This window comes from Equus caballus, chromosome 1 (genome assembly GCF_041296265.1).
Source record: "Equus caballus isolate H_3958 breed thoroughbred chromosome 1, TB-T2T, whole genome shotgun sequence".
NCBI classification, from domain to species: domain Eukaryota; kingdom Metazoa; phylum Chordata; class Mammalia; order Perissodactyla; family Equidae; genus Equus; species Equus caballus.
Genome location: NC_091684.1, coordinates 102,305,832 through 102,321,291, shown reverse-complemented (window position 1 = coordinate 102,321,291; position 15,460 = coordinate 102,305,832). Strand labels below are relative to the sequence as shown.

Here is a 15,460-nt window from a genome sequence, read left to right as displayed (position 1 = left end):
TAAGCAAAAAGAGAATTATTGAATAGATGTTCATGGCTCGCCCCAATCAGATCAATCAGTCGGGGGCTTATGGGGTCAGGTTTTGAAAATGGACAGAAACCCAGGCAGTTTCAGTGGACCAAAAAAGTACAAAGCACAGAGACTGTTAACAACAACAGCCTGACCAGGACACTGGGCTCTGCTTTGCTGGTGAATTCTAACCATCCCTTCCCTCTGGAAGGAGGAGAGAGAGAAAATCTGGCTTCTTTGACGCACATAGTGGGAGCTAGGATACTGGCTTCCACCAGGATCACTGACAAAGTGGGATTCCCTCCAAATAGGACATGGGTTTGGCTGCTGCTCAGCCCAAATAAATGACAGATGTTCAGCGCTGGTACTGATGCTTCTAATAGAGGTTAAAATGTGTACAAGTAAGTGATTGAGTTTGGTTGCATAGAATAGAAAACCCGAATAACAGTGCCTTAAACAAATTTATTTTATGTATTTTCCTCTCAGATGGAAAATCCAAAGGTAGGCAGTCTAGGGTTAGGAGTGGCTGTATGATGTAGTTAGGTCCTCATTCTCTCTTCTCTAAGTTTCTACTCCACAGTCCTTATTGTGTGACCTTGGCTTTCCTGCCTTCAAGACGGCTGCTAGAGCCACACCATCATCTTTGTGTTTTGCAAAAAGGAGGAGTTTTCCTGAAAGCCCCACTCGGTGACTTCCACTTACGTCTTATAGGCCAGAGCTGTGTCACCTGACCACCTCTGATTCTAAGGGGGTGGACACATTGCCACTCTGGATAAATCAGGGTTCTTTCAGCATGGAATGTATGTGGGGTGGGTCACTAGCTGTCTTTTCCACAGGAGAGAAGAAAAAGGAGGAGTACGTTTTGGTAGGAAAATTTGGGCAATTGTTGAGTTTGAAGGGCCTGTGAGATGGAGGCAATTATTTTTGGAAGGCAAGTGGGGTCAGGATCTGGACTCCAGAGGAAAATCCAGACTGGAGACATAGTCTCGGGTCTCATTAATATGTGGTTAGAAATGTAGGCAGCAGGGAAAGGATCGGAAAAGAGATGAGATTGGGAGGTCCAGACTCTGGGGAACAGCAGTGTGTGACACAGCAGTTGTCAAGGTTGGCCCTTGGACCATGGGAGTCCCTGAGGCGGTTTCAGGGGCACCTAAAGCTAACAGTATTTTCATTACAGCACCAGGTTGTTATTTGTCCTTTTCACTGGGTCCACATTTGCATGGATGGTGCAAAAGCATTGATGGGTAAAAACGTCTGGAGCCTTGACATGAATCAAGGCCGTGGCACCAAAATGTCCTAGTAGTCATTGTATTCTTTATCAGCACACGCTTGCAAGAAAAATAATTTCAAAATTTAAAAATGCTAGTTTCACTCAAGTATGTCCTTGATGAAGCAGTAAAAAATACTAATTTTATTAAACTCTGAAATGGGAGGTATGCATAAATCAACTTTTGCTGTGTACCGAACATGGTGGTTGTGTCAAGGAAGGCCTTCGTGCGCTTGTTTTCGTTGTGAGCTGAACTAGCTGATTTTTTTCGTGAAACATTATTTTTTACTTGAAAGAGTGACTAACAAACTATGGTTATCAAACTTATGTAAGTGGCAGATATTTCCTCAAAAAGTTAAAATGAACCTGTCACTTCAAGGAAAAGAATTGACAGTATTTGTTTTCAGTGATAAAATTCAAGCTTTCCAGTGAAAATTTGAGTTTTGGAAAACTTATATCCACCACTGTGATCTTGACCAATACCTAGAAATATTTCTGATGATAATATTAAGTGTGATTTTTTTATAATAATGTATAATGTAATGTGTCAACATTGAGAAGATCTGTATAATTTTGTGAACCAATATTTTCCAAATGACCAATACATAATGTTGAAAATCATGTATGGGTAACAGATCCATTCAAAGTGTCTGTAATCTGTTTTAATGTAATAGAATGTGAAAAATTCATTGATAAAGTTTTGGAACTCACATTGCAATTAACCTTTAAGAAAGTACCACTTGTCAAGATTTAGGAAAATATCAAAGAAGAATATCCACAATTATCTGAAAAAAATCTCCTTCCTCCAACTACACATCTATGGAAGGCATGTTTTCTTCATATATGAAGTAAAAGAACATACTGTAATAGATTGCATGCACAGCAGATATTATAATCCAGCTGTCTGCTATTAAGCAAGGCATTAAAGAGACTTGCAAAAATGTCAAACAGTAATTCAGGGATAATATCTTTTTTAAAAAAGTATCTTATTTAATGGAGAAACCCTTGAGACATCTCCACTAAGATCAGAAACAAGAATGCCCACGATCTCTACAACTGTTCGATATTGTAATAGAAATACTAGCCTATGCAATTAAATAAGAGAAATCAGAGGCAAAAGAATGTGTAAAGAAGAGGAAAACCATCCCTGTTTTAAATTGTATAATACACCTCTGCAAGCCCAGTGAGTCCACAATAAAACCAACAGAAACAATAAGTAATCGAGTGAAGTAGCACAACACAATGTCAGTATACAAAACTGAATGGGCTTCATACACATAAACAGTAAACAGAAGGTGTATGGTAGAGAAAACCCTATTTACAATAGCAACAAAGAAGATTAAATAGCTAGGAATGATTTTAATAAGTATACAAAGTACAAGTATATATAAGGAAAAATTTTAAGTGCTCCTGAAAGAGACAAGAGCAGGCTTAAACAAGTGGAAAAATACCCTCTGTTCTTGGGTAGGATGACTCAACATTACAAAGATGTCAGTTCTCCTGAAGTTAATTTATAAATTTAATGCAATCCTAATAAAAATACAAGCAAGCTATTTTATGGAGTTAAATAAGTTGATACTGAAGTTCATGTAAAAAAATAAACATCCAAGAATAGCCAAGAAAACATTGAAAAACTGTAAGGGAGGAATGGCCCTACCAGATACTAAAGCATACAATAGAGCTTCTATAATTAACATTGCGTGGTACTGGTGCTTAATAAACAATTGGCCAGTGGAATAGAAGAGAAAGTCCAGAATTAGACCTAAATACATATGGTTATTTACTATATGATAAAGGTGGCATCTCAAATCACTCCCTTTTTAATGAATGTTGTTGTGGCAGCTGGATAGCCATTTAGAAAAAGAGGAAATTAGGTCCACGTCTCACACCTACACAAGAATAACTCCAAATGGATGTGAGATCTAAATGAAAAATCAAACCCTGAAAGTACCAGAAGAAAACATGGGTGAATTTCTCTTTAACCTTGGTGTAGGAAATGGCTTTCTAACTGTGACTTAAATGCCAGAGATAATAAAAGACTGGTAAATCTGACTACATAAAAATTACAAATTTCTTCAATCATCATAAGCGAAGTCAAAAGATAAGGGACCAACTGGGGGAACATATTCACAACGTATACCACAATGGCTTAACATCCCTAATATACAAAGATCTCTCGCAAATTGAGGGGGAAAGGACCAAAATCCCAATAGAAAAATGGGAAAGGGACATGAACAGACAATTCACTAAAAGACAAGATACAAAAATGATCCTCAAACAAATGAAATAATGCTCCAACTCACTCATAGTTAGAGAGATGCAAGTTAAGACAGCACTGAAATACCATTTCTCACCTGTCACACTGACAAAAACAATGTGACAGCATATTCTCTCAGCCAAGACCGTGGAGAAACAGGCCTCTCATACATTGTTGGTGGGAATGAAAATTGGCACACCCCTTCTGGAGGGAAATTTGGCAATACCTAAGAAAACTACATATACACTCACTTTGCAACCCAGCAATCCCACTTCCAGAAAACGTGTATCTTCTGGATGTATCTGAAGATATTCCACCCATCATAAGAAATACACATGCACGAGATTATTCTTTGCAGCCTTGTTTATAGTTGCAAAATATTGGAAACCCCTAAAAGTTCGTGCATAGGAAAGGGTTGAACAAACCTTGGTAATCTTCATAATGCAGCACTGTGCAGTTCTAAAAAGGAATGAGGAAAGCTCTATGAATAATTATGGAGTGAATTCCAGGACATACTGTTAAATAAGTGAAGCCCAAAAGAGTGTCTGTGGCACACTGCTCTTCACGAAAGGAATAAGAAGAGATGAGAAAACACACATCTATGTGCCCATTCGTGCGAGAGAAATACAGCAAGGATGAAGCAGAACCTTAGGAGACTGGTTACCTGCAGGGGGTGGACGAGAAAGGGATGGAAAGAAGAGGGGACTGTGAATGGGGTCTTGGGGATGAGGAGGGAGTGACATTTCTCTGGCTCTTAGAACCCCATCCATGTGTAACACTCCCTGCACGGTCCAGTGCTGGGCCGTCCCTGTGCTGTGCGATTGTCACCGTGAACCTTTGTTCTGACGTAAACGCCTTGAACGGGAGTTTTCTGTTTAACAGCACTTGTGTAGCAGATGTCAAAGCGGAATGCTCATTCCATGGCAACAGTTGTAGCCAACTACAGCTGCTCAAGGACCTTGCGGTGTGAGCCACTCCAGGGGCCAGACCCTTAACTGGACCCAACAGAAGACTCTTTTTTGACCAAAGAACAATGAGGATTATTTTAATCAATTCCTCCCTATCCAGAGCAATGGTTTTCAGTGCTTAATCAGCATACCTATCACCAATTTCTCCTTTCTAGCCTTTACAAACCCTGACTTTAGGCAACACTGGTTGCATTCCCTTGCCTGGCAAGTAAGTAATTCCAGCTTTGGTGGGTTTTTGTTTTTCGGTTTTGATTCTGCCTTTTTGTTGGATTCTTTGTCAACAGATAAGTAAAATATTTGTATAATCTGAAATGCCCATATACACTTCTTACTGAAATTTCTTTTATAACTAAATGTTTGGGCCAAATTTTGCAAATGTTAAATGAATAGTTTGCATTTTATCTTCCTTAAATTCCTCTGCACCATCCACAGATGCAGATGATAATGTAGCACAAGATTTTCAAAAGGCCTCAGACAGAGAGGAGTCGGAGAGGACTGAGGGACTGGTTAGTTCCTTAGCTGGCTTCCCGAACCCCAGTGGTCAACCGTGGATCTGTATTTTCAATTGCGTAAATAAAATCACAAACACTTTTGCCCCTTTGCCATTCCCCTTGGGCGTGTTGTTGAAGATGCTGGCATTTCTCATTTCAGGAATGACCATCCCTGAAGAAGACGCTGATGTGGGACAGGGCAGTAAATACTGCCTGGTGGCAATCGGGAGGCTCCAGGTAAGAAACCGCTCATAGCCGCTTCAATCTCAAACCGGGGCTCATTATTGCAAAGAGCAGGAGCCTGTGGGTTTGGATGCCTGTCTTGATCGCCTGTGTCCTGAGCATTTGTCGGGGTTCCCGACACTCTGCGGGAGAAGGAAGGGGCACTGTGAGCCGTGAGCAGCAGCATTCTTGCTTCACTGAGGGCCTGAATCAGTCCGTCCCCACACTCTCGTGCCTGTTACTGCTCACATCATACCCGCTTAATCACCTTGAATGTTTCCCCATGGTGTACAGGATAAAGCACTGACTCATCTTACACCCTCAGCTCCTTCTCTTCCCCACACCTTGCCCTGTTCCCAGACCACACCATTCCCTTTTCCACAAACCCAGCCTGCCCTCCCCACCTCTGTGGGTGCCCACAGGCTGTTCCCTCTGCCTGGTATTTCCTTGTTCTCCTCTTCTCCTTTCGAAACTCCCTTCTCCTCCTGTTTACTTCCCATTTGCTCATCCTTCAAGATCCAGCTAAAACGACTCCTTTATCTGCTTAGTCAAAGTTAATCATTGCCTCCTGACTCGTAGCGTTGAGTTCAGACATCGGTTATCTCTCTTCGCTGTCTGTTTTCGTGAAGGCAGTTGAGTACAAGCTTCTCAAGGGTGGAGAGTGTGTCTTTTTAGTCTTGTGAAAGTTAAATATGCTGAATAATGTGTATGAAGGCCACTGGCTCGATGTCTGGTGCACACACTGTAGCCACTCAATCAACTGGACTCTTCATTCTCCTTGTGGCACTAAGAGCCTTCCCCATACTGATGGGAGGGGGGGTTCCATGGATACAGTTCAGGGGACACTAACCTTTCGTGTCCCTGGTTCCCTAGGTCTAACCATTTTCAGACAAATGAAGAAGCAGTTTCATTCACATATGATAAGCGTTGGTTTTTCCTTGCAGATGGGTGAAGAAAGCATAACTGGGTAAATTTGGTCCACAAATACTTTCCAAATATTTTCGCCAGTTCCTTAGACTCGTTTGCTGTCCTTAGTAAAGGGGAGGTAGGAGAAGGGAAGGGTATTAACATTTCTGAGCACCAACTATGAGCCAGGCGCTATGCCAGGGGTTAACATGCAGTGTCTCTTTTGAACCTCACAACCACCCTACGAGATCCCAGGTTTCTCTATTCCCACTGACTGATAAGGAAACTGAAGCTCAGAAATGTAAGGGAAGTGGCCCACTGTTACAGTTAGTCAAAGGTGTGATCAGGGCTGTTTGAACATTTTAGACTCCTTGTACGAATGACACGGAAGGATCTGTGAAATTAAACCCACATGGATTGTTTCCATGCTGTGTCTCTGTTACCATTTCCATCTCTGCCTCTGTCAAAACCACCTCAATGTGGATTCCCCACTCCAGGTGACCAGCTCTCCCGTGTGCATGGACATGAGCGGGATGTCAGTGCCCACGGAATTCTTATCCCGGCATAACTCTGATGGGATCATCACATTTGTGGACCCAAGATGCATCAGTGTGATTGGCTACCAACCCCAGGTAGAAATTCTGAGCTCATGCATTAGCTGTAGATTTAACAATATTCAAAGCGCACTTATCTCATTTGTTGGAGAGACAACACAAGGACGATGTAGGGAAACACAGAGTAAAAATCAACATCTCTGCCCGGATGGAGTAATGGGAGTAACGGCATTCCAGAGTGGAAAAGGACGTCGTATGTGACTACACCACAGAAAACGAACTCTTCATTTTTTGCCCTAGCCGTTCTGTTTATCTAGCTGATTTTTCACAAACTGGAGTTAAGATGCTCTATGAAGAAGGGTCTCTTTGATCAATTAATTTTGATTAACCCCAAACAGGAAATCTCCTCCTTGGAAACTTAGAAAGCATCTTAGTGTGAAAGACTCTGAGAAGTCTTGAAGTAAAGATGTCCACTTGATTTTGCCCAACCCCTTGTTTTTCAAATGTGTTTGGAACCCTTTTTGACAGGTGGCACATTTTCAGGTCTTTGTTCCAGACCTTTTAAAAAAAGTCAGTGTCATGAGAAACTCAAAAAGGCAGGAGAGATTATTCCAGATGAAGATAAACATAAGAGATAAAATAACGGTATGCAACTGAGAGCCTTAACTGGACTGTCAGGCTGAGGACACGGGCCATGAAGGGTGCTTGGGAGACAACTGAGGAAATGTTAATATGGACGGAGTACTGGGTGACTTCATTGAATAATTGTTGATTTTTTTAGGTGTAATGTGGTATATTATGGGTTTGTTAAGATAATGTCATTTTTGTGAGATACATGCTTGGGGAGAAGTGTCATGATGTCTGTTACTTTTTAATGATTCAGCAAGAAATTTTTAAGTGTGTGTGTGTAGGTATGAAAGATATTTCATTGATATATTTTTTATATGTTTTATTTATACTTACCTATATATGAAAGAAAGAGAAAAAGTGAAAATGTGTCAAAATATTGACAAATGTTCAATCTAGGTGAAGAGCATACAGGTGTTTTTTATACTATCCTTTCGAGTTCGCTGTAGATTTAAATTTCTTTCCAAATCAAAAACATTTAAACAAAAAAGAAAGAAAGAAAAAGATCTTTGTTCTGAGGAACAAGGTTTGGGATATGTTGATATGGGTATTTCATTACACGTATATTTTAGAACTACAAACAGTCCAAATTGAAATGTTGGAACCATTCAGATAATTCTGCTTCTCCAGATTCATGCAAACTCAAGCTTCTTGGATAGAATGAAGGGAAGATTAATCTGTTTCCAAATTCACCATAACCTCTGATGGCAATATATTTCCTGCCAGATCCATTTATCCACTGGCACCTTCCGTGAGCATCTAGATGCTTCTTGGCACGCTGATAAGACTTCCTTTCCACTGTCGGTGTCAGCTCCCACTGAGGCCGTTTGCTGATTTGGGTTCTGATCAAGGAGATAGTTAAAATCCTTTGCCATTTAAGACACTTCCAACTGGACCACTTCCTATAACCCATTTGGAGTTGCCTTTTCATGGTTTATCATATTCTGGTTGGTTTCGTTGCAAAACACCCTTTTTTCTTGAGTTGATGCTAAGCTCTTTGAATAAAACGTACATGAGTGCAGGTAGATAGTAAACAGGCTTTTAAAAAGTACAATGATTTTGATAGCAGCATTTCTCCAGATGCAAGAGAGCTATAGTTTCCACATTTAAGCAATTCCAGTTTTCATAGGCAACACAGCTATCCTCCTGCTATCATTCATTCGCTTTCTTTTTATGTTTATTGAAATGTAGTTATTACAGTTTGCATCTCCAAGGCAGACAAAAATAAAATTGCATTCTGAAGCTGCTGATCTAGTGCATTGGCAAGATTAGAAGCTGGTACTGGGCATGCCAAAGGACCTTAGGGGAGGGTACCAAGAGCCAGCTCCGTGATCGCTCCAAGGGATTTGCATCCACTTTGTTTCCCCCTTATGATGGGGTGAGCTAAAGGAGATGGGCTGAAAGGGATGTAAATAAACACTCTTGTCTAACAGTGATATATAAATAGTGAAAAGTGGGTTTGGGATTACTAAAGCTTGTCTCTTTATTTAGGATCTTCTAGGAAAAGACATTTTGGAGTTCTGCCACTCGGAGGATCAGAGCCATCTACGCGAGAGCTTTCAGCAGGTACCACGACGCCCATGTACAGCTGGCGCAGAGCCTGGGGACACGTGGATTTGGCTGGCAGGATGCTAGTCCTGCGGTGTGCCAGGCAGGCCGCAGGGTCCTACCTAAGGCATCCGTCAGGGCCCGTGCCATGAAGGAGCTCATGGTCTAGTGCGGAGGATGCACCCATCAGGAAGTAACGACTCTGTCGTGGGAGAGGAACAGAGGATGGAGACGTTAACAATGTGGGCAAGAGGCAGCAACAGTCTCCCAGGGGCGGGAAATGTTAGGACAAGTCTTAAAAGATGAGCATAGAAGAAGTGACAGAAATTCTAGACTGAGGGGCCAGCATCTGAGATGCAAAAGAACATGGCCCTTTCGGAGAATTATAAGTCGTTCCCTATGGCTGGAGCGGCACTGGCTGACTTGTCAGGAGGAGGCGGGCGGTGGTGAGAAATGAGGCTGCTGAGGCGAGGTTATGGGGGGTGCCTCAAGGCCCTGCTGAGGAACCTCAGTGCTCTCCTGGGCCCTTTAAGTGAGAATTCCTTTGAGGATTTTAAGCAGACGATGTTTTTGAAAAACAGTTCTGGTAAGCCCAGGTATGTGGGAAATAGCTGGAACAAAAGATAGATTGGGAAGCTCTTTCAATTGTCCAGGTAAGAAGAGGTGAGAGGGGAAATTGGGCAGGAGCAGTAGGAATTAAAAGAAGAGGCAACTCGAGGAGACATGTCGGTTAGAGATGCTTTGCGTAGAGACAGTGAAGGAGAGAGAAGAATTTAGGATGGCTGAGGGAACCTGAGAGGGAGGCCGCCCGCATAATTGTCACGAGCATCGTTACTGTTGGCTGCTGTGCATCCTGCACCTGCTGCGTGTCAGCACCGTGGAAACCCCGCTGGACACACCACTTTCTTGACCCTTCACCACAGTCGTAGGAGGTGGGCATTGTTATTGTCACGTAACAGTCAGACAAGTGATGGTCAGGGAGGGGAGGGCGCCTTAAGGCCACAGGGTTGATGAGTGAGAGGACCAGGACCCTGGCTGAGGCCCCGTCGCCTCCTGAGCACAGGTCGACTGCGATGAGAGAGACGACATCCCTCAGAGGGTCTGGCGTCTCACCTCAGCCCCTGGAGAAAGAGAGAACAGGCCGTGTTAGGAGAACGGAGGCCTTTGAAGTCGTCTTGAAGGGGGAGTAATGGTGGGTCCTTCATCCGAGGGAGTGAGTCCTCGGCGTTCTGCTGTACGAGTATTTCAGAAGGAACCCTCTGACAGCCGAGCCCTCCTCTGGAGGCCTGGCCGTGTCTGCGGGGCTGGACCTGGTCCTCCGATTGTACGCCACGTACGTGGGCACGCTCTGCCCCTTCCTCTCAAGACATCACCCGCTCGTGGATTCCACTTCCACTTCTCAGACTCCTTCTCGTCCCTCCTCTTCTGCCCGCTTCTCCCAGCCATGAGGCCCTGGGCTCTGTCCTCGCCGCCTTCTCCCCTTTTCTCTCTGTAGTGCCTCCCTCAGAGATTTTACCTGCTGGGTGACTCCAGCCCAGAGTGTCCGTCGAGCTGCACACCTGCCCTTGCACACCCTGTAACCTTCCAACGCAGAATGCTCCACTCTCCTCTCCCGGCCCCCAGGCTCCCTGCCCCACCATCCACCTGGCTGCATGGGCCAGAAACTGGGAACATTCCTCGCTCTTCCTGGGTCTCACTCCCCACACCCAGCATCAGGTCCTTCTTTACAGCTCCAAAGACGTCTGTGGTCCAAGCCCCTTCCCCTCTCCTCCTCCCCGCTGACCTTGACAGCCCCCTGCCATCTCTCATCTTGACTTTGCAGCAGCTCCCTTGCTTGTCTCCTGCTTTTATTCTTGTTCAGTCCAAGCCATTCTGAAAATGTAAATGAGGTTTTGCCACATCTTTACTTAAATGTGCCAGGGGTTTTCTAGCGCGCCTAGGATCGAATCCCAACCCTTGCCACGGCTACGTGCTCAGCATGCATGTCTCGTCCTCCTTAGTCACTGCCCTTGGGTCACTGGGCTTCTCTTGGTTCCTTGAACACATCGTGCTTCTCCCTACCTCGGGCCTTTGCACGTGCTCCCTCTGACTGGGCTGCTCTTCCCATCTCTCTTCAAATGACTGATGCCTTCTTGTCTTTTCGGTTTCAACTCGTGTCATCTCAGAGGTACCGTCAATGACTTCTCTAGCCAAGAAGGACCCCCAACCTCCTTCCCAGCCCTTGTTTTTCTCCACGGTGACTGTTCCAACTTTTAACTGTGTCATTTATCTGTCCATTGATTTCCGTGTATGCATGTGTGTGTGTCTCCTCTACTAACACATGAGCTCCCTGCGGGCAGGCCCCGCATCTGTGCTTTTCACCATCATCTCCACCACCGAGTGTGGAGTTTGCACACGGTCAGCTCTGAATAGCGTAGTCCGAGTGGGTCATCACCCAAAGCAAGTAACCTTCATTTTGGAAAAATGCAGAATTAGAATAAACATTGCAAGAATATGTCTTTTATGCCACATCTTTGTTGAACATGTGGGAATTACCATAAACTTTGCATCATCTAGCATGGCCCTTTGGACCAGGTTGCCGTCATCTTTCTGGGAATAGGGGAACGAGGCTCGAGCAGTGATGGGCCTCCCCTCATCGTTAGTAACCAGCCAGACCCTTTGTCACACGTTGTCTTATGTAATCCTCAACCCTACACATCATGTTGTCCTCCCCACTTTTTCGCCGTGGACACCAGGACTCAGAGAGGTTCCATCACCTGCCCTGAGTCACACAGCAAGGCCATAATAGAGCTAGGGCTGGAGCCGGCCTCCTTTCAAAGCACCCATCCCCGTCTCCACAGCCCGCACACCGACCTCTCCATCTGACGGCCCTTCTGTGATTATAAACTGCTGACACTGTCAGAGCCCCATTGGTTTTGAAAAGAAAAAGAAAGAATTTAACATCTGATCCTGCCCTGGCATCCAGCTTGAGGAACTCCCGCTCTGTGAGCAGCCACCTCATTCCTCAGGCGGGAGGCAAAGCCAAACAGCAAGGCTGAGAGCCCGGCCCGGTCACGGGGTCAGTGGGCAGCAGCCAGGAAGCTGTGGGGACGTCCTGGAGGGCACAGGCCCTGGCCCCGAGTTGTGTTCTTCCGTCTCCTGCCCCTGGTAGCCAGGGTGGGGGCTGAGTGTTGATAAAGGGAAATGGGTTAGTGTTGCAAAAGTGTGGAAGGGGCCGTGTGACTCAGAGTCAGCCTGGAACTCGGGGTTTAAACAGGAGCCTCTGAGTGGCCCAGATGTGAGACGCTCCGAGTGTGTCAGGTGTGTGGGGAATTCGAGTTTGGTGTGGGGACAGCGTGCCAGCAAAGGTCTGGGACACCTGAACCTGCTCTTGCTGTGCTCTTGGCTCCCCTCACTGGGTCGCAGTTTACCTAGAAGCCGAATGGAAGGGCGGAACGCGGTGAGACTCAAGCAGGTCCCCGTCACATCCTCCCATCTCTGCTTCTTCCGTGAGGACGGTGATCAGAGCCGTTTTCCTGAAGAGCTGTGCTCGGCTGGGTTACGCCCGGCCTTGGTGGTCTGTGTATTAGCCCCACTCCCGAACTGAGCTCAGTCGGGCGGATCGCCCTGGACCCCCACACCTGTGCCGCCTCGCCTGCAGGGGGGCCCCTCCACCTGTGCCTCAGGGCCCCAGCCTGCAAACATTTGCTCCTTCTGTGCCTCCTGCCAGGAGCTTCCTGCCCACAGGCATCGCTTGCCAACATTCTGTCCCCCCTCCCACGTATTTCCAAACCCCGTCCCCCTCCAGCAACCCTTCCTGGGCCCCGCGAAGAGGCCGTCCCCTCGACTCCCTGGTCACCCGTGCCACTCGACTCCTGTTTTTGTCTTGGTCCTCAGCGCGCTCTCTGCGTCACAGTTCTCAATACGTCTGTCCCGCCATGCTGGGTGAGAAGCTCTTTGGGGACAAGGATGCTGCCTCGGCTGTAGGGATTCATGACAAGACAGCGGGCGTTGGGGTCGGGTAGGTCTGGGCCCCCCCACCGCTGCCTCGGCTGCTCCTTAGTCGTGAGGCCTTGGGTGGGATTTCCAACTCCTTGGGGGCTCAGTTTCCAGATCCACAACCGTGTTGAGAGACCACGTGAGGTGCAACAGACACAGGTGCTGAGCCCGTAACTCAGCCCCGGGACTGTTGCCTGGAGCTCAAAGCTGTCACGCCGTCGCAGGCATTCTGGGGGAAGGGACAAGAGGTGGCCTTCATGCGCCTCTTCTGAGCACAGACCCCTGGTCTCAACGCCTGGAGTGGCTGCCAACTTCCCCTGTGCTTTGTGCAGACTTGGAGGAGCCCCCGTAGGACCCATCAGCATGCCGGCCTGAGGGCGCGGGGCTGTGGCCTGTGGCCCTGTGAGGAAGGAGCCAGCCTGCTGTTGGGCTGGGACTTGCCCCGAGTGTCCTGGCCTGGCCCGGCCCTGCCCCGTGCCTCCTCCTGGCGTGTGGTGTCGAAGGGTCGCCCACCCTCCTGAGCTTCAGTCTGGGTTCTTTATGACCCGGGGTCCCCATAGGGAGCCTTGTCTGTCCCCCTAGGGTTCACCTCCTCTGGCTTCCCCAGAGCTGGTGCAGAAAAAGCACAGTCACCCCAGCTCTGTCAGCCCAGCACTGGAGCCAAAGACCCATCCTGTCTTTTTGAGAAAAGTGCTGCAAGCATGTGCTCTGTGCCAGCACCGGGCTGAGGGCGGGGACACTCGGGGGGGCCCAGAGGCCCCCCCCAGATGCTGCCCCCTGACCTCCTACCGGGAATAAACTCCAGGTGTAGAGGGTTAGGAAAAGGGGAGCTCGGCCTTCCCTGACCCCCCGGACCAGGTCCCCGTTCTTGTCTCTGGTCACACTGTGGTCTCACGGTCAGGAGGCCTGGCTGCGTGGGCCCAGGGCCCTCCCATCCGAGCCACCCAGGCTCTAGGCTGCACAGGCCTGTGGAGAGAGTTCCTGTTCACCTTGCTTTGTCCTGGAGGTGTTAGCACACCCAGGCCGACACCCCCGCCATTTGTATCTTTTCTCCTTCCATTTATGCTTCAGCCACAAGGTCTGCCCCAAATACTGCTGTCTGCGCGTCTGCGTGTGCATTTACACATGTGTGTCTGCACATGCACAGACTGTGTGTCCACAAAGAGCAGAAGAGCGATGTGTATCCAGAGCGACAAACGCGTGGTTCAGAGACAGGATCCTGGTTCCTGTCCCAGCTTTTGCACCCACGTTGTGTGACCTTGGGCAACTTATTTAATGTCCAAGACTCAGTATTTATAAATAGTGAAGCCGCCTTCACCAAACTCTTATGAGGACATGCCTGAAGGAATACATTTGGAAGTATTGGGGAAACCATCCTGCAACAGAAAAATAATTATCGATACATACATGCAAATAGATAATGCATACGAATTTATCATTTTATTACGTCTCCTCCCAGAGAGTATATTTGATCCCGTTTATAATGTTAAACACAGGCTAAGAATTTTTTTAATGTGAGGTATGAAGAAATCAATCCTTGAATACATAGGACTACCTACCTGACTGAGATGATAACTTTGGGGTTTACTGGCATCGAACCCAGAGTGCCCCAGCAGCAAAGGCCAAAAGGGAAACACTCCAGCTTGTAGAGGTTTCATGATCTGATTTGTAAAAGCAAATAAGTCCTGATATAAAAGGTCATTGTCGAGCCTTCGCAGCAACCGTGTGGCCTGGCGTCCTTCCTTCCTCAATCTGGCACCGCCCTGCCTCCCGCTGACCTCCTCCTCCAATGTTTCCTCAGGTGGTGAAGCTCAAAGGCCAAGTGCTGTCGGTCATGTATCGATTCCGCACCAAGAACCGGGAGTGGATGCTGATCCGCACCAGCAGCTTCACCTTCCAGAACCCCTACTCTGACGAGATCGAGTACATCATCTGCACCAACACCAACGTCAAGTACGTGCTCGTGCCCATTGCCGCCCCTTCTCGGGTCCAGAGCTGGCAGCTTTGCTCCGGGCTCATCTTTCCCCACAGGCTCCTGGCTCCACCTGCAGGGGAAATCCCTGCAGGGATGAGGAGCAAGGAGAGGGACGGCCATGGTCCCTGTCATAGCTCCCCTCCTGTGTCCCCTTGTCATTTCCCTCCCGATGTGTTAGACCCTGGAGCCGAGGGATGACCCCGTGGTGCCCCTTCCTCCAGCGGTCAGTTCAAGGTGCTCCCGTTTCTGTTCCTCTTCTCTTCTCCGAGCACGGAGCCCAGCGAGGCGGGGCTGGGTGCTCCCTCGCAGCTCCCTGGGGTTCCAGCCCCTTGTGCCTGGTTTCTTGGACCCGTGGGCAGAGGAGCGAGGCTGAGGCTCTTGGCAGCCCAAGGACGTGGGGCAGGTGGACTGAGGTGTGCACTCAGGGACGCACGGTGCCCAGTCTCCTCCCTCTCCGGGCCTGGGGGGCCCGGGATCTCTGCCGGCTTCACCCAGCTGCATCCCACAGGTGTTGGCACACAGACCTGGGCTGGTCTTGGCCCTTTGCTTCCCGGCTGTGTGACCTCGGCCTGTGCATCACTTCTTCTCTTAGCTGTCGCTTGCTCATCTGTGGAATGGGGTCATGATGCCTCCCTTGGGGGGCTGTGTGAGGATTCAA

The 15,460-nt window shown here is 47.5% G+C and overlaps 1 protein-coding gene across 26 annotated transcripts in view; it reads left to right on the top strand.

The window, feature by feature from the left end:
* Positions 1 to 15,460, top strand: part of ARNT2 (aryl hydrocarbon receptor nuclear translocator 2) — a 173,040-nt gene that overhangs the window by 124,336 nt on the left and 33,244 nt on the right. For all 26 annotated transcript variants that reach the window (XR_011438359.1, XR_011438358.1, XR_011438379.1 and 23 more), the window contains 4 exons: positions 5,153 to 5,229; positions 6,618 to 6,752; positions 8,793 to 8,867; positions 14,629 to 14,780. Coding sequence is in view for 15 of the 26 variants with exons in the window: in XM_070266198.1 (XP_070122299.1) it covers positions 5,153 to 5,229; positions 6,618 to 6,752; positions 8,793 to 8,867; positions 14,629 to 14,780 (439 nt within the window). In the remaining 11 variants the exon portion in view is untranslated. The remainder of the gene's footprint in view (positions 1 to 5,152; positions 5,230 to 6,617; positions 6,753 to 8,792; positions 8,868 to 14,628; positions 14,781 to 15,460) is intronic.